A 27,949-nucleotide genomic window follows, 5' to 3' on the forward strand; every position below is an offset into this window, starting at 1 on the left:
TGAACAGCAATATATGCTCGTATCGAGTCCTGGTCATGGAGGCAGAGAGGATGGGCATATGGTGAATTGTGTCAGTGGACCAATATGACCGTAACTCACGCTTTTTAGTTATGCCCATGAGGACAGATAGGCCTAGGAAGGTCTTAAATTCGGAAGCCGCAATTGGTTACCAATCTCTGGCAAGGGTCAGCTGGGGATTAGCGGCGATGAATTGACCAGCATACAAATTGCTTTGGTCCACAATAGATGTATAGAGATCGTCGGTGAAAAGCAGTGAATAAAAAGCAAGTGACGTAAAATCAACTGTTTCCACATGAATTCCGGGTTGGCCAGTAAATGGGGGAAGTACGGGTGCTGCAGAAGTGGTGGGCTCCCAATTAGGATTGGCAAATGCAGCAGGAAGGGCACTATGGTCTCGAAAGGCCCATCTTTGTCTTCTTCTTGGTCACTACTCGTGCTAGCCCCCTCCCCAGCGTGAACTGCACTTATTGGACTCGCCATGTCACCAAGTGTTACTGCAGTGCTGGATGTACAACCAGGATGTACTAGGCCGCTGGTGCTTACCAGTTCACCAGAAGGATGAGCGGCACTAGTACTGGCTTTCTGCTCCATATGAGAGCCCTGAGGTTCTTGCACCTGAACAACAGCAGAAGAATGGGGTCTGGTACGCCTGACCTTGGCAGGGACCCCAACTCTATCGTCAGAGCTATCTGTCAGGGTGTCACTGCTGTCTACAGGTTTGTATTCTGAGCCTGAATCTGACAGATTAATGACTTTCTCTTATCTATCTGTCATGCTTAGAAACAAGTAGGCTTCTTCACTACTATACCTTCGATTGGACATTTTTAACTCTAAATTTACTGTTACAGTTGTGAGACTCACAAGAAAAAAATTACCTAACTGTCCGTGACTGCTTCAAACGCTGTAAAAAAAAAAGCTGTTAACGTTTGCAGGGATCAGGCTTGACTCTGCGAATGCTGCAGTCAGAGGCGTAACTAGAACCTTCAGGGCCCTGGTGCAAGAAATCTTGGAGGGGCCCCCTGACCTGCGGCCAGGGTCCTTTCCACTGATCCCGGGGGCAGCAGGACCTGGATAGGAGGGGGAACAAATCCCCTCCATTTTTCCACCTGCAGCCACTGAATGCCTATCAGAGGGAGAAGAGGAGAAGCAGGTTTTTAGTGGCTGCAGGAGAAAAATGGAGGGGATTTGTTCCTCTAAATGCCCCCCTATCCAGGTGTTCAGAGGCAACATGTGCGCTATTGCAATTGTGCCCCTGGGATGAGTGGCAGCAGTGGGGATGGGATCAGTGGCAGCAGTGGTGGTCGGGGAGGGATAGAATCAGTGGCATCGGTGGTTGTGGTGTGGGATGGTATGAGTGGCAGTAGTGAGATAGAGATTGGATCAGTGGCAGTGGTAGGGGGGGTGGGATCAGTGGCAGCAGTGATGGCTGGGCAGGGATGGGATCAATGGCAGCGGTGTTTATGACTGCCAGCTGTGAGGGGGATGGAATCAGTGGCAAGGGTTGTGGTTGGGGGGTGGGATCCGTGGTAGGGGGGATTTAATGGGATGAGTGGCAGAGGTGGTGGGGGGAAAGAGATTAGTGGCAAGGGTGATGGTTGGAGGGGGATGGGATAAGTGGCAGCGGTGGGGGGCATTGGATGAAATGAGTGGCAGCAGTGGTTGGAGGATGGGATCCATGGTGAGGCTGGTACTTGGGGGATGGGATGAGTGGTGGGGAGGGGAATGGTATCAGTGGCAGGTGTGGTAATAGTAGGGAGGGGCAGTGGTGGTGGTGTGGGGGTAGTCAGTGGCAGTGTTGTGGAGGTGATCAGTGGCAGTGTTGTGGGGGGTATCAGTGGCAGTAGCGGTGTTGTGGGGGGTATCAGTGGCAGTAGCGCTGTATAACTGGCGCAGTGTTGTGGGGGAGTATCAGTGGCAGTAGCGGCGTTGTGGGGGAGTATCAGTGGCAGTAGTGGGGGGTATCAGTGGCAGTAGCGGTGTTGTGGGGGGTATCAGTGGCAATAGCGGTGTATCAGTAGCGGTGTTGTGGGGGAGTATCAGTGGCAGTAGCGGTGTTGTGGGGGAGTATCAGTGGCAGTAGTGAGGGGTATCAGTGGCAGTAGCGGTGGTGTGGGGGGGTATCAGTGGCAGTAGCGGTGGTGTGGGGGGTATCAGTGGTAGTAGCGGTGGCGTGGGGGGTATCAGTGGCAGTGGCGGTGGTGTGGGGGGTATCAGTGGCAGTGGCAGGGGTGTGGGGGGTATCAGTGGCAGTAGCGGTGGTGTGGGGGTATCAGTGGCAGTAGCGGTGGCGTGGGGGGTATCAGTGGGAGTAGCGGTGTTGTGGGGGGTATCAGTAGTGGTGTTGTGGGGGAGTATCAGTGGCAGTAGTGGTGGTGTGCGGGGTATCAGTAGCTGTGTTTTAGGGGAGTATCAGTGGCAGTAGCGGTGGTGTGGGAGGTATCAGTGGGAGTGGCGGTGTTGTGGGGGGTATCAGTGGCAGTAGCGCTGTATAACTGGCGCGGTGTTGTGGGGGAGTATCAGTGGCAGTAGTGGTGTTGTGGGGGGAGTATCAGTGGCAGTAGTGGGGGGTATCAGTGGCAGTAGCGGTGTTGTGGGGGGTATCAGTGGCAATAGCGGTGTATCAGTAGCGGTGTTGTGGGGGAGTATCAGTGGCAGTAGCGGTGTTGTGGGGGAGTATCAGTGGCAGTAGTGAGGGGTATCAGTGGCAGTAGCGGTGGTGTGGGGGGGTATCAGTGGCAGTAGCGGTGGTGTGGGGGGTATCAGTGGCAGTAGCGGTGGCGTGGAGGGTATCAGTGGCAGTAGCGGTGGCATGGGGGGTATCAGTGGCAGTGGTGTGGGGGGTATCAGTGGCAGTGGCAGGGGTGTGGGGGGTATCAGTGGCAGTAGCGGTGGTGTGGGGGGTATCAGTGGCAGTAGCGGTGTTGTGGGAAGTATCAGTAGTGGTGTTGTGGGGGAGTATCAGTGGCAGTAGTGGTGGTGTGGGGGGGGGGTTTATCAGTGGCGGTGGTAAGGGGGGTATCAGTGGCGGTGGTGTGGGGGGTATCAGTGGCAGTAGTGGTGTTTTGGGGGAGTATCAGTGACAGTAGCGGTGGTGTGGGAGGTATCAGTGGGAGTGGCGGTGGTGTGGGGGGTATCAGTGGCAGTGGCGGTGGTGTGGGGGGTATCAGTGGCGGTGGTGTGGGGGGTATCAGTGGCACTGGCGGTGGTGTGGGGGGTATCAGTGGCAGTGGCGGTGGTGTGGGGGTATCAGTGGGAGTAGCGGTGGTGTGGGGGGTATCAGTGGGAGTAGCGGTGTTGTGGGGGGTATCAGTGGCAGTAGCGGTGGTGTGGGGGGTATCAGTGGGAGTAGTGGTGGTGTGGGGGGGTATCAGTGGCGGTGGTGTGGGGGGGTATCAGTGGCGGTGGTGAGGGGGGTATCAGTTGCGGTGGTGAGGGGGGTATCAGTGGCGGTGGTGAGGGGGGTATCAGTGGCAGTAGTGGTGGTGTGGGGGGCTATCAGTGAAGTGGTGGTGGTGTGTGTGGGGAATAAGTGGCAGGGTTGATATTGAGAGATGATGCTGCTACTCACTTCCAGATCACTTGGTTTCCCTCCTTGCTGAGAGTACGCTCGAGTGCAGGCTGAGCAGGAGAAGATGGGCGGGGTCTGTGCCCGTGAGGATGCTGCAGGCAAAGAGAGAAGATGGGCGGGGTCTGTCCCTGTGAGGACGCTGCAGGTGAAGACAGAGAAGATGGGCGGGGATTGTGCCCGTGAGTGCACTGTAGGCGGAGACAGAGAAGATGGGCGGGAACTGGGTCCGTGAATGAGGGAGGAGAGGATAGGTGGAGCAGCTGGAGAATGGGCGGAGCAGACGGAGAGGATAGGCGGAGCAGACGGAGACTCCCCGTAAATGACCAGTTCTATATCCCGGGCAGCGGCGGGCCCCCCTACAGTGGCGGAACTCAAGGGCCCAGTCGCAAATGCGACTGGTGCGACCCTGGTAATTCCGCCACTGGCTGCAGTTATGTGTTTTGTGTTTTTGTAAACGACAGTGATCGATTGACTGGTGGGCTAGGCTGGGCTGGGCGGAGGGCTAAACATAGGTGTTAGCAGGTATCTGTGCTGATCCCGCTAACACTGCATTTTGGGAACCCTAAACTACTGGGGAAGCTAGTATAGATCTGATCAGATATCGACCCGTTCAGGCACTATACTACTAAGGGAGGTGTATAGTGCATGCGTCGGTGTTAGCGATACTAGCACTAATCTGACACTGCCTGGGGCGACATAGACCCTATCTGATGCTAAAACCAAACTTTGATCACCCGCTGGGTGATCAGGGGGTTAGACCTTTATTTAGGGAAAATACGGCATGTGTATATAAGAGCCTTCGCGCTACCACAGAAATATTAATATTATTAGTGACTCTGTTCAGAAAAGGAGTGTCATCATCTGAGAACAACACACCGGTGGATTTCAATAGGGAACAAACCATATCCAGCCCTGAAAACTCCCCTGATGAAGCCACGTGATGACGTAATGCGTAGGGAGTGGCCAGAAGTAGACGTAGACCGGATACCAGAAGTGAAGTGAGAAGGCGCTCTGAATGCCATTTTTTTGCATTTTTCATGTTGTTTACCATGTAAGAGTCCAATTGTTTTTAATGTAATAAATTAATTTGTTATTCAACATACTACACCATTGGAGGCTATCCTTTTTCCTCCCCTCCCTTCTGTGGCAACTGTGGTCACCATTTTGAGTTTTCAGGGCTGGATATGGTTTGTTCCCTATTGAAATACACCTGGTGTATTGTTCTCGGATGATGACACCATATTGAGGGATGAATACATAGAAGGAGATAAGCCTGGTGTTAATGCTGATTATCTACAGAATTGAGGTGAGAGTTCTGGGAGCTCAGTTTCCATTTGTATTCAGCATAGAAGGAAGGAAGTGTTAATATCTCTGGTCTCCTAACAGAGGCATCAACAAAAAAGGGGAAGAGCATGGGGACTATCACGGGGCACCTATCAATTTATTCACAATAAATTAAATATCAAAAAACATTGGGTCATATTAAAAACAATTTATTCAGAAAAAAATTCATATACAAAAATATACAAATAAAATATCTCATAGTACAGTTGGTAGAGACACATAAGGTAATTGCTCAACTAGTTTCGCTTCGCAGCTTCATCAGGATATTACCTAAGTCTGAAGATATATAAATTAGTATAACAGTATTGTTCAACACTAGTCATTACAATATAGAAATATAGTTATATTAATACAGAGACATGATTAAAATATTTCATTATGAGAGTGCGTTCCTACCTCTCCAGCCCTATCTCAGCCTCTGGTCAGGCTCAATGGCAGAAAAGGGGAGGATACAGGTCTTTCCCGGCGACTGGGAGGGGAATATTTCAAGGCATCGACACGGATCCGAACATGATGTAGTATAATAGGTATTTGCTAAATAAGAAAATATATATGTAGACATAATTTTTAATGAAGGATGAATGAGAATTGTGATTAAAGGGGAAACCACAGAGTGGAGAAAATGTGCAAAAAGTGGAATGAAATTAACCGTGAGAAAAGATACACCGGTTATTGGTCATCCTGAACAACTAGGTGAACGTTGAAAAGTGCTAGAGAACCGTTTTACCAAATTAGAAGTGTGTACCACTGTGACAAGACCAACCCAATAAAAAGGGATTTTGAAAATATAGAAAAGTGTGTATAGAGTCACCCATAAATTCCCCAATCAGGGGGGTGCATGGTGTATCAAGAAAGGATCAAAAGAATGTATATAATTACCCCATATTCAATTAAACAAGGATAAGTAAATAGTCCCCGGAGGTATAGGAGGGTCTAATTTAGCCAGAGGTATGGCACATTAAAAGTCTATTATATATAAACATTCTTTTGATCCTTTCTTGATACACCATGGGTGACTCTATACACACTTTTCTATATTTTCAAAATCCCTTTTTATTAAAAAATATTCCCCTCCCAGTCGCCGGGAAAGACCTGTATCCTCCCCTTTTCTGCCATTGAGCCTGACCAGAGGCTGAGATAGGGCTGGAGAGGTAGGAACGCACTCTCATAATGAAATATTTTAATCATGTCTCTGTATTAATATAACTATATTTCTATAATGTAATGACTAGTGTTGAACAATACTGTTATACTAATTTATATATCTTCAGACTTAGGTAATATCCTGATGAAGCTGCGAAGCGAAACTAGTTGAGCAATTACCTTATGTGTCTCTACCAATTGTACTATGAGATATTTTACTTGTATATTTTTGTATATGAATTTTTTTCTGAATAAATTGTTTTTAATATGACCCAATGTTTTTTGATATTTAATTTATTGTGAATAAATTGATAGGTTCCCCCTTGATAGTCCCCATGCTCTTCCCCTTTTTTGTTGATGCCTCTGTTAGGAGACCAGAGATATTAACACTTCCTTCTAACTGTACCTACTGGGATGAGGGTGCACACCTTTAGTGTTTTGATTACAATACTTTTTAAGCCATTCATTTATTCAGCATAGAAGGAAGTTGGATTTTGTCATTTGACCACTGTGAAGTGGACTTTATATGAGAATTTTTATATGGACATATTTTACATTTATCAGTGATACCCATCTCATCCTGTCCCTTGACCATTTTATATATTTTACCTTCATTTGATATTTCACTATATCACCAATGCGCACGATCATTTCTTTTTATTAAAATATGGCAGGTGGCCTGACGCTATAAAAAATAAACTAGCTAACCTGCATCACCTGTGACACTTATACAGTGAACACTGGTGACAGGGGGTGATCAAGGGGTTAAACCTTTATTAGGTGGGGTTAGGGGAGTCCCTAGACCTATCTGGACCTAATACTAATTACCTAACGCAGATTTTTGTCACTAACGACACTAGTACAGCGATCAAAAAAAAATCTGAATGCTGCAATGGGTGACACAGTGACAGGGGGTGAAGGAGTTAACTGGGGGGATGATTAGGGGGTGGTCGGGGTGGCAAGTGTACCTACATGGACAGGTGTCAGTGTAGTTTTGGTGCACCTACTATTAGATATTCTCTCTGCTCGGTCTGGAATGGAAAAGACCGACACGAGGAGAGATGACATCACTTCCCCTGTCAGTGTTTACACTTAGGCCGCGTACACACGGGCGGACTGTCCGCCCAACTAGGTTCGTCAAACAGTTTGACAAACAGTCCGTTCAAAATTAGCATGAACGGACTTGACCACACACGAGGAACGAACAGTCCGCTGAAAACTTGCACGATGACGTGAATGGCACGTACGGCGGGACGAGAGATTCGAAGTCCAATACACTGCAATGCAACCTTCGCCGTGTAAATTCTTTCTGAGCATGCGCGAGACTTAGTTTGTCGAACAAGCCTACACACGAGCGGACTGTCCGCTCAAACCAAGTTTCAGCGGACAGTCTTACGGAAATTCCGAAAAACTTTGTTCGTCAGACTGTCCGCTGAAACTGTCCGCTGAAGCCCACACACAAGCGGACTGTCCGCTGAAACACTGTTCAGCGGACAAAGTTGGGCGAACAGTCCGCCCGTGTGTACGCGGCCTTACACAGACAGGGGAAGGATCTCATTCGCCAGGACCGATCACCAGGTCCAGGCCAGATTTCATTGGCCTGGGCCTGGAGAATGATTGGTTCTGGATCGAATACGATCATCACAGCCAGCAGGGGGACGCGCGTGCTCGTCCCCCCCCCCCCACCAGCCACGCACGTGATGTATAACTCCAATGCTTCACACAGCCAAACCTACCTGCCATAGTATAACTGCGGCAGCTGATCCAAAACTGGTTAATATCCATACCAGACACGAAGGGCCTAGTATGGATGGGGGGTGGGGCACGCAGTTTTTTCCAATTATTTTTTATGTATATTGCCGGGATCTGGCAATACATTACAGCCATGAGGAATTTTAAATGACATTTTTTCCTTTAGAAATGTAATTTTGCTGCGGTACTGTTCTAAACATGGGGAAAATGCACACGATATTTAAAAGAATATTTAATTTTTATTGTTTCACTTTAAGCATTCTTAAAATCACTGCTCCTGAAAAAACTTTTTTGTGCATTGATACATGTTCCCTGGGGCAGGACCCAGGTTCCCAAACACTTTTTATGGCAATAACTTGCATACAAACCTTTAAAATTAGAACTTTTGATTTTTCACGTTTGTGTCCCATAGACTTTAACGGCATTCACATGTTACTTGTTAACTAATTTTTTGTCTGTTTGCAAGGTCTGGTGCGAACCGAACCAGGGGGGTGTTTGGCTCATCCCTATTAGTCATACTTTAGCAGTTCACATCAATGTATCTACTATTTGTCAATGCTTAAAAGTACTATAGCAATTTTAATAATATACCTATATTGGTTTGGATTTGGGGTTGTATAAATCTGTACCTGCTGGATATATTTTATATTTTTATCAGGTGAAAACATTTGCTCAATAATTATCAGGCAGTTACATATTTTGGTCATTTATTTAAAGGAACAAATAAAATAATTAAATAATTTTTTAGTGTTTTGCCTAATCTTTATTAAAAATGACAATCATAGTAAAATAGATATCTATTATTTTTACTGCAGTCTTGAGAAAACGAATGTCAAATGAAGATACCCTAAAGAATAAAAAATTGCAATGGTTAAAATAATGCCGCATTCAATTGCCCTGGGTACAAAATAGGTAAAATTAAATCTATTGCAGAATATGTTAAATAGAAGACTTAGTTATATTTAATTCATTTTCAGAAGAACCTAATAATAATATCTCCAACAGGGTCCTGGACAAAAAACACATTTTATAATACAGGGATGTAGATTGTAGACTTCTGGTACTGGTAATGTAATGCTATCTACGCCTTTCTGTTCTGGTAACAACTTCCATTCCTTGTATAGGCATCACATCGTCAATAAATGAGAAAAAATATTCACTGCCAGAATAAAGAGACTTAAATGCAGTGGTGGAAGATAGATACATTATTATTATTATTGCAAAAGGCAATAAGAGAGCAAAAATAGCATGGACAGAGAAAGTTTGGTCTTGGAACATTAAACAACCACCTATAACCAGTTTATTCAATTAGAGATTATGTATGATTGTAAATGATATGTGACAGAAAACATAGTTAAAAACAGTAAAAATGAAACCTACCATGCAGAATAAAAATAATTTTATGGAAAAAAACATCAGTGTCTGATCTAAAAGCATTTCCAGGAACAGACCTGTAAAATTTTGGACTGGGACTTACAAATATTTACCCTTGTAAGCATATAATAATTGCAATATTCAATTTCTGGAGTAAGTTAAACAAAGTTAAATGTTGTCTCTGCAACTGTTGCTTGTATGTTTGCCAATCTTTCAAGGCTCATTATTTCCTAGTTTTTGTTTATTCAGCATAAAAAAAATGTGGCCAACACACCAAAATAAGATTCAGCAGTAAAGAAAAGTTCTTTGGAATGGGTGGAGTTGTGTTTTAGAAACAGGATAGACTTTAGAGTATTTAATACATGAGTAATACACCTCTGAAGTTCCAGTTTGAACAGACCTCAGTTGAAGACCCCAGCCATGGCAATTCTACCAGAGTCAGTGACGCTTTTCCTAATAGGCACCCTGGTTATGATGTGCATGAAAATCCTAATGGACCAGGCTAAAAAGAAAAATTACAAATTCCCCCCAGGACCCAGACCTCTCCCTCTAATTGGGAACATGCACATTTTGGATATCGTCAGGCAAGATTACACCTTCATGGAGGTGAGTCTTTAACCACTTCAATACAGGGCACTTTCCCCCCCTTCCTTCCCAGCCCAATTTTCAGCTTTCATCGCTCTTTCAGTGACAATTGCGCGGTCATGCTACACTGTACCCAAATGAAATTTTTATCATTTTGTTCGCACAAATAGAGCTTTATTTTGGTGTTATTTATTCACGACTCCGTTTTTTATTTTTTGCGATATAAGCGCAAAAAAGCGGAAAAAGCAGAAATCCAATAAAATCCAATTTTGTCATAAATTTAAGCCAAAATGTATTCTGCTACATGTTTTGGTAAAAAAAATTCCGTTAAGTGTATAATAATTGGTTTGTGTGATCACGGACATATGTACGCAAATGATCATGTACATATGTGTGCAGGTGATCACGTACATATGTGTGCAGATAATCATTGGGACATGTCATTTTAGTGGGACATATGTGGGGGACATGTTTTTATTATTAGGGACATGTGTTTTTATTATTTGGGGACATGTGTGTTTTGGGGACATGTGTGTTTTGGGGATATATGTGGGGACATTGTGTTTATACTGTGTGGTGTGTTGTGTGTTTACACTAGACTGATGATCAGTGAGTAAAAAGCTGTAAAAAACAGCTCATACTCACTGATCATCAGCCAGCTGCAGCGATCTGCTCTCCTCTCCTCAGCAATGACTTCCGTGTGAGGAGAGGAGGAGCCGATTGCCTAGCAACCGGCTGTTTGTTTACATTACATTACGGCCGTGATTGGACACGGCTGTCATGTGATCAGGAGGGCCAATCACAGAGCCCTCCTGCTGATCTGAGAAGCGCCGTGTCCGGGTGACACGAGCACATTGGGATCGGGCCGCTGCGCGGGCACGCGCGCGCGATCCGGCTCCTTCTGAAGGACGTTCCTGAACGTCCTATCAGAACTAGACTGCTCCCACCCGGCCGTATATGTGCATTGGCCGGGTGGGAAGTGGTTAAAAAAAGGAAAGAAATGCATTCCCTGCATTAAGGTTTAAACTTTTGCAGTAGTAGTATCACCCCCTCAACCCCCTTATATACTTGAGTCCTATCTCAATCCAGTCCTGTGCCTGTCTGCAGCAGCATCTCCTCTCTTCTTCTCCTCACAGGACACAGAGGAAGCATCGGGAGCCATTGGCTCCTGCTAATGTCAGTCGAATCATGAGAACAGAGAATGGGGGTGGAGTTGAGCTGTGCTGTTTGTGTCTATGGACGCACACAGCCTGGCTCAGGAGCAAGCTTACACATCTGCCCCATAACATGTGGCTTGCTATGGTGGTAGACATAGAAGAGGAGGTGCCTAGAGCGCCGGTGGGGGACCACAGAAGAGAAGATTTGAGGCCGCTCTGTGCAGATAACTATAACAAATTTGTTATTTTAGAAAAAGTATCCAGTCTTAAACTTCAACTCCTTTAAGGAGTTGAAGGGATTCTTATATCTTCAAGCAACTCTGGCATGAACATCATTGAGATTAACGCAGCATTAAACCCAAAACTGAAAATGTAATATATCCTTAGATATGGTGGCTACATTCGTTTTCGTTTGAGTGCCCCCACTCTGGATGAAGAAACACAGGGACACCATTGACTGGCTTGATCACAAGTTGAAAATAAAGATAATAAAGCCTAAAAAGAAAACAGATGCAGCCATTACATCTAAGAATAGGTAAGCTGCAATGTAATAGATATTTGCTTTTGGGTTTAACAGCATTTAAAAAAAAAATGCACATATTTTGCAGGTAAAAAAAAAAGTGCATTTATTTATTTATTTATTGGAGCTGGTAAAGCATTGCACCAGTGATCAGCAGATCCCTGGTGCCATGCGGGTCTCCTGCAGATCTTTCTGTGTATCTGTGTGCCGTACATCCAATACGGGCAAGCAGATATACTGACAGGAAGTATCAATGAACTACTAAAGCTCCACAGTGCCGCAGTAGTTCAGTGAGAACTACAAGTGAACAGCCTCAAAGGTCGAGAAGCAGAGCATGTGAAGGAATGACGCAGCCATATGGGCGGAACTCCGCCCAGTCTCACTGATTTCTAAAGGGGGCATATAGTATGGGGAACTCCCCCCCCCCCCCATTCTGCTCTCACAGAGGGGAGAGGGCAGCAGCTGCAGCAAAAAACGGGTGGCATATGTAACACGTTCCCAAAGGTGAACATTCCCATGTCTGCATCTATAGTGTAGCTTTTAATAAGATGTTCTCACATTCTCTGTTGCTAATTTTATTTCCTTTCAATAAAGGAGAATGCAAAAAGAGATGCGTAGAAACACCCAAAGGCTGTTTAATAAATCAAAAACAATGAAAATAGAAGGTTTCTTGGTTTAATTGAAATAAAAGATTTGTCTGGATCAGGAAGTTAGAATGCCATGTTTGCTTCAGTGTTCATAAAAAAAAACTGCATTTGGTATCAATAGCTTCTTTAAGCTAAAGCCGTTCTTCAGTCAATTCTACAAAAATTAAAAGGTAGCAGCTACAAAAACTGTAGCCGCTGACTTGTAAGTAACATACACTCACTTGTCCAAGGATCCAGCACCATTCTCACCCAGGCCAGTTTTTTCACTGGTCATCAGGTACCGGCAGATTAACTGTGGGTAGCCGACTATGACTCCTTGTGGTTTCACAGCCAACTTCTCACTGCACATGAGTGAGCTGGGTTCCCCCCCCCCCCCCAAAAAAGCATATAGCCAAATATGTCAAAAAGTGGGGAGGAGGAGGAAGGAGTAACTTTCCCTCTTGGGTGAAGTTCCACTTTAAGATTGTTTATGTTTTTTATTTCTTGTGATCTTTCAATATCTATGTCCTAAGCATTGTAATTTAAGGGGGTGATCTCAGTGTCTGGGACCATGGGTACCCACTAAGAGATGCAGGGAGGTGCGCTTGGTGCCAGTGCTAATGCACCCCAGCCAGGTGAGTTCGTGGAGCCAAGTGCCAGAACTTGTTCATTCATTAATCTCAAAACAGTCCCACCAAATCTTGGATGGTTGGAAGGTATGCTGACTATGCAATCCCTCATTACCACACAATAAAGAAGTCTGGCTTCTAAAGATTTAACCCATTGCTAGGACAGACAATGTCCAAATCAAGTCTGTACATTATGAGATCTGCCAGCACTCAACCTCCTTGTATTCCACAGGAAAGCTTAGTATAAAGTGTAAAAGATTTGACTGACAGCAGCAAGTATCAAACGATGTAACCTGTTTTTGTTCCCTTTCTATAATGGCTTTGATTAAAGACTGAATTACCGAGTATTGTTGTTCATTTGTGGAATATTTGAGCCAGTGCAGAGTGGAGAGCAGTGCTTTATATTACCATATGTGCTATGGACCCCCTATAACATCATTCCCAGTAAGAGGCTTGTGCACTTATGCCCTGTACACTAGACATGTGCATTCGTTTTCGTCCGAATGCATTTTCGTCCGAATTTCAGCTATTTTCGTTTTCGTTTTGACAAACGATAACGAAAGCACAAAATCCGAAAAACGAAAGATCCGACATAAATAAATGCTTTATTTTCGTTTTCATTGTTACAACAGTTCGATATAGAATAGGAGATTCGACATGACTCTGACAACAATCTGTGTCTATAGAACCTGTGGTCGAATGTGCCTAACCTTACCTCTATTAGTCCAAGATTATATAGAGAAAATATTCGACAGAGAAAAAAGATTTGACAGAGAGAAAAGATTCTGCAAGTTACTGTCCTAAAAAGTGTTTGGGGACCCGGGTCCTGCCCCAGGGGACATGTATCAATGCAAAAAAAAGTTTTAAAAACGGCCGTTTTTTCGGGAGCAGTGATTTTAATAATGATTAAAGTGAAACAATAAAAGTGTAATATTCCTTTAAATTTCGTAGGGGGGGGTTGTCTATAGTATGCCTGTGAAGGGGCGCATGTTTCCCGTGCTTAGAACTGTCCCTGCACAAAGTGTCATTTATGCAGGAAAAAAAGTCCTTTAAAATCACTCGCAGCTATTATGAATTGTCGGCTCCCGTAATACAGAGAAGACTCATTGAAAGTCATTGATAAAAAAATAAATAAATCAATTAAAAAAAAAGCGTGGGGGTCCCCCAAATTCAATTACCAGGCCCTTCAGGTCTGGTATGGATATTAAGGGGAACCCTGCCTCAAATTTAAGAAAAAATTTGACGTGGGGTTCCCCCTAAATATCCATAACCAGACCCTTCAGGTCTGGTATGGATATTAAGGGGAACCCCGCATCAAATTTAAAAAAAAATTGACGTGGGGTTCCCCCTAAAAATCCATACCAGACCCTTTATCCGAGCACGCAACCTGGCAGGCCGCAGGAAAAGAGGGGGGGACGAGAGAGCGGCCCCCCCTCCCTCCTGAACCGTACCAGGCCACATGCCCTCAACATTGGGAGGATGCTTTGGGGGTCTGTGACCCCTCAAAGCACCTTGTCCCCATGTTGATGAGGACAAGGGCCTCATCCCCACAACCCTGGCCGGTGGTTGTGGAGGTCTGCGGGCGGGGGGCTTATCAGAATCTGGAAGCCCCCTTTAACAAGGGGACCCCCAGATCCCGCCCCCCCCCTGTTTGAAATGGTAAGGGGGTACAAAAGTACCCCTACCATTTCACAAAGAAAGTGTAAAAAATGGTTAAATAAAACAAACACACTTTTGAAAAATTCCTTTATTAAAAATAAAAAAATAAAAAAAAGATTCCAGCGGCGGTAATCCACTCTTGCTATCCAGCGACGGACGGTCATCTCTCCAGCGATGGCTCATCTCATCCAGCGCAGCGAATCCATCCTTCTTCTGTCTCCGTGTAGGAGACACTGCAGGCATTCCGGCGGCTGACGTTTCTTATATACGGAGGGCGGGGCCACCCGTCACCTGACCCCGCCCCCCTCTGACGCAAGGGGAAACCCGGGGTTCCCTGTGACGTATGGGTGACCCCGCACCCCTCTGATGTAACGGAAACCTGCCTGTGTTACATCAGAGGGGTGCGGGGTCACCCATACGTCACAGGGAACCCCGGGTTTCCCCTTGCGTCAGAGGGGGGCGGGGTCAGGTGACGGGTGGCCCCGCCCTCCGTATATAAGAAACGTCAGCCGCTGGAATGCCTGCAGTGTCTCCTCCACGGAGACAGAAGAAGGATGGAGGATTCGCTGCGCTGGATGAGATGAGCCATCGCTGGAGAGATGACCGTCCGTCGCTGGATAGCAAGAGTGGATTACCGCCGCTGGAATCTTTTTTTTATTTTTAATAAAGGAATTTTTCAAAAGTGTGTTTGTTTTATTTAACCATTTTTTACACTTTCTTTGTGAAATGGTAGGGGTACTTTTGTACCCCCTTACCATTTCAAACAGGGGGGGCCGGGATCTGGGGGTCCCCTTGTTAAAGGGGGCTTCCAGATTCTGATAAGCCCCCCACCCGCAGACCTCCACAACCACCGGCCAGGGTTGTGGGGATGAGGCCCTTGTCCTCATCAACATGGGGACAAGGTGCTTTGAGGGGTCACAGACCCCCAAAGCATCCTCCATATGTTGAGGGCATGTGGCCTGGTACGGTTCAGGAGGGAGGGGGGGCCGCTCTCTCGTCCCCCCCTCTTTTCCTGCGGCCTGCCAGGTCGGATAAAGGGTCTGGTATGGATTTTTAGGGGGAACCCCACGTCAATTTTTTTTAAAATTTGACGCGGGGGTTCCCCTTAATATCCATACCAGACCTGAAGGGTCTGGTTATGGATATTTAGGGGGAACCCCACGTCAAATTTTTTCTTAAATTTGAGGCAGGGTTCCCCTTAATATCCATACCAGACCTGAAGGGCCTGGTAATTGAATTTGGGGGACCCCCACGCTTTTTTTTTTTATTTATTTTTTTATCAATGACTTTCAATGAGTCTTCTCTGTATTACGGAAGCCGACAATTCATAATAGCTGCGAGTGATTTTAAAGGACTTTTTTTCCTGCATAAATGACACTTTGTGCAGGGACAGTTCTAAGCACGGGAAACATGCGCCCCTTCACAGGCATACTATAGACAACCCCCCCTATGAAATTTAAAGGAATATTGCACTTTTATTGTTTCACTTTAATCATTATTAAAATCACTGCTCCCGAAAAAACGGCCGTTTTAAAACTTTTTTTTGCATTGATACATGTCCCCTGGGGCAGGACCCGGGTCCCCAAATACTTTTTAGGACAGTAACTTGCAAATTAGCCTTTAAAATTAGCACTTTAGATTTTGAACGTTGGAGTCCCATAGACTTTAATAGGGTTCTAAAGTATGCTATATACTAGCTCCATCGAATCTTCTTTATACATTCGACAGACACCATAAGCCTTCAAAGACAGATTCGACCGTAATTCATGTGGATTTTCGGACGAATGCAATTTTTGAACGAAAAACAAAATAAATAAAAACGAATTTCGGGAGTAACTAAATAAATTAAGTTTTCAGACGAAAACGAAATTCCGAAACGAAATATTTTACTCTGCACATGTCTACTGTACACACAGTCGGAAATTCAGACGGAAAAGGTCCGATCAGATCATGTTGTCGGAAAATCCGATCGTGTGTGGGCTCTATCGGACTTTGTCCGTTGGAAATTCTGATAGACAAAATTTGAGAGCTGGATCTAAAATTTTCCAATCGTTTGTAGAGAATTCTGATGGACAAAATGCCATGCATGTTCAGATTAAATTACGAGACCAAAGCTATTGGCTACTAGTCTCTACGTAGTCCTGTCGCACGCAACGAATGTCACCTCGTTCCAAACGATCGGATTTTCCGACAACTTTGTCCAACCATGTGTATGCAACACAAGATTCAGCCAAAATCCGCCAGAAAAAATCAGACGGATTTTATGGTCGGAATGTCCAACCGTGTGTACAGAGCATAACAGTAATGGTGTTGGACACTTGGATAAGCACAACAGTGGAGTACATTTCTTGCTTTATTTGTGGAATGGATTTCTAGCACAGAATTTTCCCATGATTTATATTGATTGGAGCAATTGATTTATTTTACTTTAATCAGTCTTTTAGCAGTATTATATATATTTTAGAGCTCTAATATCACTGGTGAGGTATGATATAATGGGACAGCACATCTATTTAAGTTTTTATCATTTATTTATTGTGTTTACCTGCACTATCCAAAGCTGTACATAGTCATATGTTCTCCTAAGTAATGTCATGTTTACATTGTCCATGGGTTTTTATATTAGCTTTCTTTTTAACATTTGGTCTCTGTAGCACTGTTACAATCATTCCTCTTATTAGGATTCTGTATTAAACCTATTTTTCAGCTGGCGAAGAAGTATGGCACATTCTTCACATTCCATTTTGGCAAAGTAAAAGCGGTGGTTTTGGTTGGTTATGAAGCCAATCAAGAGGCTTTGGTGAAGGCAAACTATGACTTTGGAAGTCGTGGCGAGTTGGCTGTTTTTGATGACTTTCAGCATAACCATGGTACAGTGAATATGTGAATGTGAATTTTGAATTTCCAAATTTTCAAACTTCCAAATTTCTGAATTTTCGAATTCGGATTTTCAAAATTCGGAAATACAAGAATTTGAAAAAAAAAGAAAATCAGTAAAATTCGAAACAATAACTAACTATTAAATTATAGATATTGAATTTTCCTTTCAAATTTGGCTATTTGTGAACGTAAAGAATACAAATTTATCTGAAGTTACGAATTATCCAAAGTCACGAATGCCGCATCTAAACAAATGGAATGGAACAAGTTAATAATAATAATAAAAAGTTTTTATTATTATTGTTGTTATTTGTTATTATTATTAGATCATTACGTTCCATTTGTTTAGATACAGCATTCGTTATTTCAGATAATTTGTAACTTTGGATAAATTCGTACTCGTTACGTTTACCAACAGCCATATTTGAAAGGAAATTCCAATACCTATAATTTAATATTCATTATTAGTTAGTTATTATTTCAGATTTTGGGGTTTTCACATTTTCAGATTTTCATTCTTTTGAATTTTCAGATTATCATCCTTATTTTTGGATTTCCAAAATTTTTGAATTTTCAAATGTAAGAAATTTAGAATTTTAGAATTTCCTAATTTTGAATTTTAGAATTGTGAATTTATGAAATTTCCAATTTATGAAATGGAGAGTTTTCCAATTTCCGAAATTTCAAAAATTTGGAAATTCGGAAATGGAAAAATTCGGAAATGTCAGAATTAATGAATTTGTCAAAATTCATTAAAAAACGAATTCAGGACTAAATTAATTGCACATGTCTAATACTGAAGATGAAAGCCTCAGACACATCACTCTAATGTTTGTCTCCCTAACTTTGCTTAAGCTGGCCACAGACGGTTCGAATATCAGCTAGTTCAGCAGGGACCGGCAGGGAGTCTAACTATGTGAGGGCAGGCAGATTGTACCCAAGTTGATTTATTGATCACCTTGGGTACAGCCAGCATGTCAGATTTTTCATGTGATTATTGCCAGAGGCAATAGCAATAATAATCCTCCCTACAGAGACAGTCTCCCCCCCCCCCCCCCCCCCGTGTAGAACACACAATAGCTTTAAATATTGACCTGGAATTAGCATGCAGCTAGTTAAATGTTGAGACATGTGACTTGCCGACCTGTTTCTGGTTGGTGACACATAAATTACTGAAGAATAGTGAAGGATGTGGCCTTGAAGCATGTGCTTTTAATGGTAAATGTCTGACAAACAGCTAAATATACAAATGTAATACATTTGGGGGAGCTGTTTTACCTACCAAAGGATTTGTATTTCTTTCCATCCGGGTCTAAAAGTTACACAGGCATGGCAGAAGACCTGATTTTTCTCTGATGCAGTTAAGTAACATGTACAAGTCCTGAACTTCCCCCAGCCTCTATCTGGACAGTGACCCAGAAGGCTGCTGGGTGTGTCTCTGTTCCCTCCTCTTGTTAGAATGTCTCCAGTTAGCATATGAACACAACTGATCTCTGCTGCAAGAGTTTGAGCCCAAGTAAAATTTAGGTACTTGCACTTCTTGCATTTAAAAAAAATGCATTTAATTATGTATTTATGAATACAGAGTGACAATAATGTGTGTATTTTAAGTATCCCTGGAGACCAACTTTAAAAACAAGACAGCAAAAGGAGCTAACACCAAAATGAGTGTCCTGATAGTTTCTCTTTATTGTGTATTAGAAAAGTGAGTCCAGTGTGAATAATATGTATGATAGAGACAGTTTTTTTTTCTACACTCTTTCTACAAATCTAGTGTGAATGAGTAATATGAAACTCTGTATATTATTGATTTGATCATTATTATATTAATTTACACACACACACACACACACACACAAATATATGCACCAGACAATTTTTTGCATTCTACATCATAAATTTCAAATTTTCTCTCTTAGGAGTAATTTTCTCAAATGGGGAAGGATGGAAAGTAACTCGAAGATTCACTTTGTCCATTCTACGAGATCTTGGAATGGGAAAAAGGCCAATTGAAGGCAGGATTATTGATGAACTGCAGTTCTTAAATGCATTAATTCAGTCTCATAATGGTGAGTCATGTTATAATCTAGTCATAATTTAGTAATAATTCACAAATCCCAGTTTAAAGATTGGTGTTTAAATTGGAACCTAAAAATAGTCTTCAATTTCCTTTTGATTAAGTTACGTCAAAAACAAAACTAGAACAAAAGGACTATTGGCTCCCCGAGAAATCACTTAATAACAAATTAAAAAACAAAATATTTTTATTAATAACCTAAAAAATCAAAAAGGTTAAAATTGTTACACTTACAATGAACATTAAGGAAAACTCGCCTGAACATAGTGGAACAGTATAGTATATGTACCTAGCAGCATTGGGCAAGGATTGATTGTTTGAAAAGGTAGGCATACCCCTTGAAATTTTCCACATTTTTGTCATGTTACAACCAAAAACATGAATGTATTTTAATGGGATTTTATGTGATAGATCAACACAAAGTGGCACATATTTGTAAAGTGGAAGGAAAATGATAAATTGTTTTTAAATAAAAAAATAAAAAAAAACAACAAGTGAAAAGCGTTGCATGCATTTGTATTCAGCCCCCTTTACTCTGATACCCCTAACTAAAATCTATTGAACAAATTGTCTTCAGAAGTCACCTATTTAGTAAATAGAGTCCACCTTTGTGTGATTTAATCTCAGTATAAATACAGCTTTTCTGTGAAGCCCTCAGAGGTTTGTTAGAAAACCTTAGTGAACAAACAGCATTACGAAGGCCAACACACCAGACAGGTCAGGGACAAAGTTGCAGAGAAGTTTAAAGCAGGGTTAGGTTGTAAAAAAAAAATATCCCAAGCTTTGAATTTCTCACAGAGCACTGTTCAATCCATCATCAGAAAATGGAATGAGTATGGCACAACTGAAAACCTACCAAGACATGGCCATCCACCTAAACCGACAGGCTGAGCAAGGAGAGCATTAATCAAAAAAAGCAGCCAAGAGGCCCATTGTAACTCTGGAGGAGCTGCAGATATTCACAGTTCAGGTGGAAGAATCTGTCCCCAGGACAACTATTAGTCATGCACTCCACATATCTGTCCTATATGGAAGAGTGGCAAGAAGAAAGCCATTGGTGAAAGAAAGTCATAAGAAGTCCCGTTTGCAGTTTGCAAGAAGCCATGCAGCAAACATGTGGAAGAAGGTGCTCTGGTCAGATGAGACCAAAATGTTACCATTTGGCCTAAAAGCAAAACGCTATGTGTGACGGAAAACTAACACTGCATATCACCCTGAACACACCATCTCCACCATGAAACTTGGTGGTTGCAGCATCATGTTGCGGGGATGCTTTTCTTCAGCAGGGACAGGGAAGCTGGTCAGAGTTGATGGTAATATGGATGGAGCAAAATACAGGGCAATCTTAGAAGAAAATCTGTTAGAGTCTGCAAAAGACTTGAGACTGGGGCGGAGGTTCAGCAGGACAATGACCCTAAACATACAGCCAGAGCTACAATGGAATGGTTTAGATCAAAACATATTCATGTTTTAGTCAAAGTCCAGACCTAAATCAAATTGAGAGTCTATGGCAAGACTTGAAAATGCTGTTCGCAGACGCTTTCCATCCAATCTGACAGAGCTTGAGCTATTTTGAAAAGAAGAATGGGCAAACATGTCACTTAGAGTGCAAAGCTGGTAGAGACATACCCAAAAAGACTTGCAGCTGTTATTGCAGTGAAAGGTGGTTCTACAAAGTATCAACTGGGGGGGCTGAATACAAATGCACACCACACATTTCACATATTTATTTATTTTTAAATTTGAAAACCATTTATCATTTTCTTTCCACGTCACAAATATGTGTCACTTTGCGTTGGTGTATCACATAAAATCCTAATTAAATACATTTACATTTTTGGTTTTAACATGAAAAATGTGGAAAATTTCAAGGGGTATGAATACTTTTTCATACCTTTTCAAGGCACTGTAATTTCTCAGGGGAGTCCCAATTTCATCTTCCTCGACGTGTTTCATGGAATGCTATTTCCTTAGGGGGATAAATGATTCATAACAAAATTTCCAGAAATATAAAAAAACATAATTGGTTGAATAGTACAAATTAAAACGATATAGTAAAACTGTGTAAAAATAACCATAGACTATTAAAGTAGTAGCATTATCTGACTCACTAAAATATCCAGCCGGGCATTTGGTAACACAGGGAGCGTTCTAGATGTATTAGTATCCTCTGGTGAGGATGGGAGCACACATCAAAAGGGGGCTCCTAAGGGAACAGCCATATGCAACTATCAAAGCATAAGGACATTAGACACATATGGATCACTCTGACAGTAAAGTAGAAGCTCTATACAAATATACTGATATAAATATATTATAGAACAACCTACCTGTGCACAGAGCGAAAATCCATGGGGCACTATAACTGATGTCACTAAAGGAAGGTCTACAGTGAAACTATGGAGGCCAGAAAACTCAAAAAAACTGTGGCAACAGAAAGGTAAAACCTGTTTATATAGATAAAAAAAAATGTTTTCTCTAAAATATACCAAAAAAAAGCAAACATAACATTGGATTGAATAAGCTTGTGCGCCATCTGATCCTAGAGTAGCTTTCTGCTACCCTGTTATTAATTTCTCTCCATAATCTGAAAAGTCCTCTTGAGGCTCCCAATAACATAGCAATGAGCCATTGAGAAAAGGATGGCGTGATGCAAATCTAGAATTTGACAGTTGTAGAAAACAGTAAATATTGTAAAACTGAACAGTAGGGCATCATTCACACAACGAGTTCCCAAATCTGTACACTATGTGAGGACTGTGTTTACCCGCACAAGTAAAGGCAGGAGCTCCATGCATCCCCGTGTGGGTAGTCCAATTCATGTCAACTGGGAAACAGCAGCTGCATGGACCAGGCCGCTGCTCCCATTGTGACATCTGTGCGGATGCATGGTCCTGAACACATCCAAGGATTAAACGTTAAAGTATGCTACTGAAAAATTAGTATAAGCATTGCTCTTTAACAGTCATTGCTTATTTTGATTTTTAGGTAAACCATTTGAGAAACAGGTGTTTTATAATGCTCCCCCCAATATAACCTTCAGTATGTTATTTGGGAGACGTTTTGATTACGACAATCCAACCTTTAAGAAAATGATCATTATAATGGATGATGTTGTTAAACTCACTGGAAATCCTTCAGCCAAGGTATAGTACTGTATATTAAAATCCCAGTCTACAAAACAGGCAATTTCGTTTTTATGCCTATTAAATTTATTTAGTACTTGATCAATGTAAACAATACCAGATGAGCCAGTCAGAGATCCAATGAGCCTGTAAGCTTTTGTATACTGTGCCTGTGCTGCACTGTAATCCCAAGAAGATTTATCAGCCCTTCTCAAGTTACCTTTATGAACTACAGAACACCTTGTTCTTTAATATGCAGAGGAAGGGGAGGGAGGGGGGATTCTGTAGTCCATATCAAAAGAAACCCAGGACAGGATGTTTTACTGGCAGGAAAAAAGAAAAACAAAACAATTGCCAAATGTAATGAATGGTGAGTTGTAATATATTCCGTTTTTGAGTTAAGACACAGTTAAAATCAGGCACATATTGAACCTTGGTTTGGGACTTTATATGAGACAATGGCCTGCATCCCTGTCAATGAGGAATATAGCTATATATATATATATATATATATATATATATATATATATATATATATATATATATATATATATATATATATATATATATATATAAGAATAAAGTTCCAAAGGTTGCTGCACTTAAAAATAGAATTTTTATATACAGCCTACCTTTTCTTGAAAAGTACATCACGGGACACAGGAGCTTCATTACATAGTGGGTTATATAGGCACATCTGGTGATTGGACACTGGTTAACCCACAATTAAGGAGAATTCCTCCCCTATATAACCCCTCCCATATGGGAGGCACCTCAGTTTTGTAGCAAAGCAATAAGAAACCACGTAAAAACCCAAGAGGGGCGGGAGCCCTGTGTCCCGTGATGTACTTCTCAAGAAAAGGATTTTACAGGTAAGCTGTATATAAAAATCCTATTTTCTTGATCATACATCACGGGACACAGGAGCTTCATTACATAGTGGGATGTCCCATAGCAATGCTCAGATTGAGGGGAGGGAGACACAGATCATAATTATAGACCGCCATGGACCGGAGAATCTAAACTGCAGCCTGCAGTACACTGCGCCCAAAGGCGATATCCTCTATCCCTCTGACATCCACCCGATAGAATCAGGTGAATGTGTGGACTGATGACCAAGTTGCAGTCTTAGGCCGCGTACACACGCGGGGACTGTTCGCTCAACTTTGTCCGTCAAACAGTTTCAGCGGACAGTCCGCTCAAAATTAGCATGGACGGACTTGGCCACACACGACGAACGAACAGTCCGCTGAAACCGTGCGCGATGACGTGAACGGCACGTACGACGGGACTAGAAAACGACGTCCTATACACTGCAATGCAAACTTCGGCGTGTAAATCCTTTCTGAGCATGCGCGGAACTTAGTTTGACGAACAAGCCTACACACGAGGGGACTGTTCGCTGAAACAAAGTTTCAGCGGACAGTTTTTCGGAATTTCCGAAAAACTTTGTTCAGCAGACTGTCCGCTGAAACTGTCCGCTGAAAGCCCACACACGAGCGGACTGTCCGCCGAAACACTGTTCAGCGGACAAAGTTGAGCGAACAGTCCCTGCGTGTGTACGCGGCCTCACAGATCTGAGCCAGGGAGGCCTGGTGATGCACTGCCCAAGAAGCACTTACAGCCCTGGTTGAGTGCGCTTTCACTTAAAAAGGAGGAATTTTCCCTTTAACACTATAGGCCTGAGAAATAACCTGTCTAATCCACCTTGAGAGAGTGGATCTTGATGCCGCCTGGCCCTTCCTAGGGCCTTCCGGCAAAATAAATAAGCAATCAGTCTTTCTTATCTGAGCATTTGCCTGAAGATAGGTACTGATAGCCCTTACCCCATCTAAAGTGTGCAAAGATTCTTCTTCTGCGGACTGTGGATCCGGAAAAAAGGATGGTAAATTGGACCCTGTGAGAGCAGATCTGGCTGGAGAGGAAGGATCCATGGCCTGCCTACTGCCAACTTCATGATCTCTGCGTACCAAGGTCGCCTGAGCCAAGCCGGGGCTACCAAAAGCACCAACTTTGTTTCCCTGTTGATTCTTCCCAGGAACTGTGACAGAAGCGGGCGCGGGGGAAGGCATAAATTAGATTGTTCTGATCCCAGGGAACTGTCAGAGCATCCGACCCCTGAGCAAGAACATCTCTTGTCCTTGACACAAATTTGCCCAGCTTTCTGTTGAATCTGGACGCAAACAGATCTACGTCTGGAGTACCCCACCTGCGACATATGTTCTGAAACACGTCGGGGTGCAGAGCCCATTCTCCTGGGCACAAATCCACCTGCCAATTTTCCACTCCTGGAATGAAGACTGCAGAAAGGGATGGACCATGCCTTTCTGCCCAGGCAAGTATGCGATTCACCTCTTTTTGTGCAACCAGACTCCTGGTACCACCCTGGTGAATGATATGGGCCACTGCTGTGGCATTGTCGGACTGAACCCGAACAGGGAGACCCCGTAGTCTGTAAGACCATTTTATGAGAGCCATATAAACTGCCCAGACCTCCAAGACTTTTATGGGCAATAGCTTCTCGATCGCAGACCATTTCCCCTGCGAGCACGTCTCCTCCAACACTGTTCCCCAGCCTGTCAGGCTGGCATCTGTCGTAATAGTCTTCCATGGAAGAGGAAGAAAAGTTTTGCCTTTCGGCAAATTCTCGGTTTGTAACCACCAAACAAGACTCTTGCGTGTCCCTGGCGACAGACACATAGGAAGATCCAAGGCCTGGGGCTTCCTGTTCCACGCCGCAAGGATGCATCTTTGCAGAGGCCTTGAGTGGAACTGGGCGAATGGAACGGCCTCGAAGGAGGCGACCATTTTCCCTAACAGTCTCATGCACAACCGAATGGGGGAAGATCTTCTGCCCAGAATTAGGCGCACCAGACCCCCAATGGCCAAGGCTTTTGGCCTTGGTAGAAACACCCCGCCTTGAGTGGTTTATAATCCAACCTAGGCGTTCCAGTCTAGTGTTCTGGTAACACTGTGGTTCAGGAGCGCTACTGTTTTCTCTATGAGAAGCAAATCGTCTAGATAAGCCATGACGGCTATACCCTGAGCTCTTAGGTTTGCCAAGAGAGGGTCTAGAATCTTTGTGAAGACTCGAGGAGCCGTAGTGAGCCCGAACGGCAAAGCCACAAATTGAAAATGGTGCCACTCTATCGCGAACCTTAGATACTTTTGGTGTGCGGAAAATATTGGCACATGAAGATATGCATCCTTGATATCTATTGATGCCGTAAACTCTCCCCCTTGCAGGGAGGAGACCACAGAACGTATTGACTGCATTCGGAAGGACCGGATGCGTAAAAACCGGTTCAGATCCTTCAGATCCAGGATAGGTCTGACACCTCCGTTTGGCTTTGGAACATTGAAGAGATTCGAGTAAAAGCCTGAATCCTGTTCTTTTGGGTCCACTTCCACTATCACCCCCTGGGATAGTAAGTGATCTAAGGCCAGGAATAGCGGTCTTTGCTTTACTGGATCCCTGGGGATCCTTGACCTTAGAAAGCGAGAAGGTGGAATCTCCTGAAACTCTAGCTTGTAGCCCAGAGATACCGAGGAGACTACCCACTTGTCTCGGATCTTTTCCAGCCAGGCTTCTGCAAACTGCAGGAGCCTTCCCCCCACTCGGCCGAGCGGGGGCGCCCCTTCACAAGGAAGCTTTTGGACTCTGCTTGGCAGGCTTTTGCCCCCAAGTCTTTTTCTGCCCCTGGGCCCGGCCTTGAGCCTTTCCTGTAGAGGGAGGTTGGGAAGGCCGTCGCCACTGCTTAGAGCTTGATGCTCCCCCGGGAGAGAGAATGCCTAAATGATGGACGTCTGCTCCTTTTGATTGGAATGAGAGTAGATTTACCCCCTGAAATTCTTTGGACGAAGTTGTCTAATTCTTCTCCAAATAAACGTTCCCCCTTAAACGGGAACTCAATCAAATGCTTCTTGCATGATAGCTCAGCTGCCCAATTTTTTAGCCATAGGGCCCTTCGCATGTGTACCAAAAGGAGAGACAAATGAGATGCTTGTTGGACAGAATCCAAAATCGCATCAATCATAAAACACAGAATTTGAGGTATTTATGCATAGTTCTCCACTTCCTCACTGGGAAGGAGGCCAAGCATCTGCTTAACTTGTTCCTTGAGGAACTGACACAACCCCACGGCTGTGACTGTAGGTTGCACTACTGTGCCAGTCATGGAAAAGGAGGCTTTCAATAAGGTTTACAGCTTCTTATCAGTTGGATCCTTAAATACCTGAGCATTATCCAAAGGACAGGTCAGGTTTCTATTCACGCAAGAAACAGCCGCATCGACAGATGGGACCCCCCATTTTTTGGCAAAACTATCCTCCAGAGGATAAAGCATAGAAAACCTTTTAGGAGGAGCAAACAGTTTATTGGGATGTCCCCAATCCTCATACAACAATTTATCCATTAAGGGATGAATTGGAAAGGAAAAGGCAGTCTGTGGGATTTTCCTGACCCCCAGGGAAGAAACAGAGGATGTTGCGACCTCAGCAGCAGGCATTCTGAATGTGGTACGCACCAACTCAGTATAATATTGCACCTGTTTCCGAGCGCCTGGGAGGAGGGGACTCTCTCCTCTTCCTCTGATCCATCCGACTGCTCATGATCCCTGTCCCAAGATAGGGATCTCTCCTCATTGTCAGAGGTGTCATCTGAAAGAGGAATCTCAGCAGAGGGAGGGGATCTACCCCTTTTCCTGCTATCTTTTAGGGAAGCTGAAATAAAATTCATGATTCTCCCTTCAAAACCCTCCAATGTAGCCCTAAGGGAGTCCTCAGTGACATATATACCGGGGCTGAAATATTAGGAGAGGCTGAAAAACCTGACAGGGGCACTGACTCATCCTGTGAGGCTGGCTCCAGTCTTGCAGGGGGGGATGGTAACCTACAGGCATTTTTAGAACCCCTAGACCTAGGAGGTGATTTACCAGTGCCTTTGTTACCTCCCCCTGAGACCCTCTTACGAGGAGACATAGCCCTAAGCTACAAAGCAGAGGTACTAGTACAAAGTGCAATCACTGTTGTGCTCAAAGTCTCACAATAAATATATATGCTTAAACTGCACAACCTGATGCTAAGTAGGTGTCTTAGGTTTGCCTGGATCCAATCCCTTAGGATGCTTACTGCCCACAGCTCCTGTGTCTCCACTTACAGCCCCCTGGCGCTCTGGGCTTTTTTTAAATTGCCGCCTGGCGCCTGCCAACGTGCACGGCTTGCAACCACACTCCCCCCTCCATTAGCATGGGAGCACGCTTACCGCGTGTGCACGAGGACCACCGGACGTCCAGGGGGTAAGGGGACCACCATCGGAGCTGCGCGGGACCCCCAGACTACGTGGGACCCCTGTATTACCTTTATTGTGGCAGGGAGTGCAGTGGAAACGTGAGTCATCTGGAGGAACCAGGCTTCACTGAGCGTGTGTATCTGAAAGGCATGTAAGTATGCATCAGGCTGTTGTGCCAACCTTCATGATTTTTTGGGGT

The 27,949-nt window shown here is 43.8% G+C and overlaps 1 protein-coding gene across 1 annotated transcript in view; it reads left to right on the plus strand.

Annotated features, from left to right (window-relative positions):
- The first annotated feature begins 9,596 nt into the window (after positions 1-9,596).
- Positions 9,597-27,949, plus strand: part of LOC143924672 (cytochrome P450 2W1-like) — a 35,430-nt gene continuing 17,077 nt past the window's right edge. Inside the window, exons 1-4 of the mRNA XM_077449076.1 lie at positions 9,597-9,808; positions 17,086-17,248; positions 19,178-19,327; positions 22,324-22,481. Of these exons, the coding sequence (XP_077305202.1) occupies positions 9,623-9,808; positions 17,086-17,248; positions 19,178-19,327; positions 22,324-22,481 (657 nt within the window). The 5' untranslated portion in view covers positions 9,597-9,622. The remainder of the gene's footprint in view (positions 9,809-17,085; positions 17,249-19,177; positions 19,328-22,323; positions 22,482-27,949) is intronic.

Source organism: Lithobates pipiens, unplaced genomic scaffold, assembly GCF_037356315.1.
Source record: "Lithobates pipiens isolate NorthernLeopardFrog02 unplaced genomic scaffold, aLitPip1_a1.2 Scaffold_22, whole genome shotgun sequence".
In the NCBI taxonomy this organism is placed as follows: domain Eukaryota; kingdom Metazoa; phylum Chordata; class Amphibia; order Anura; family Ranidae; genus Lithobates; species Lithobates pipiens.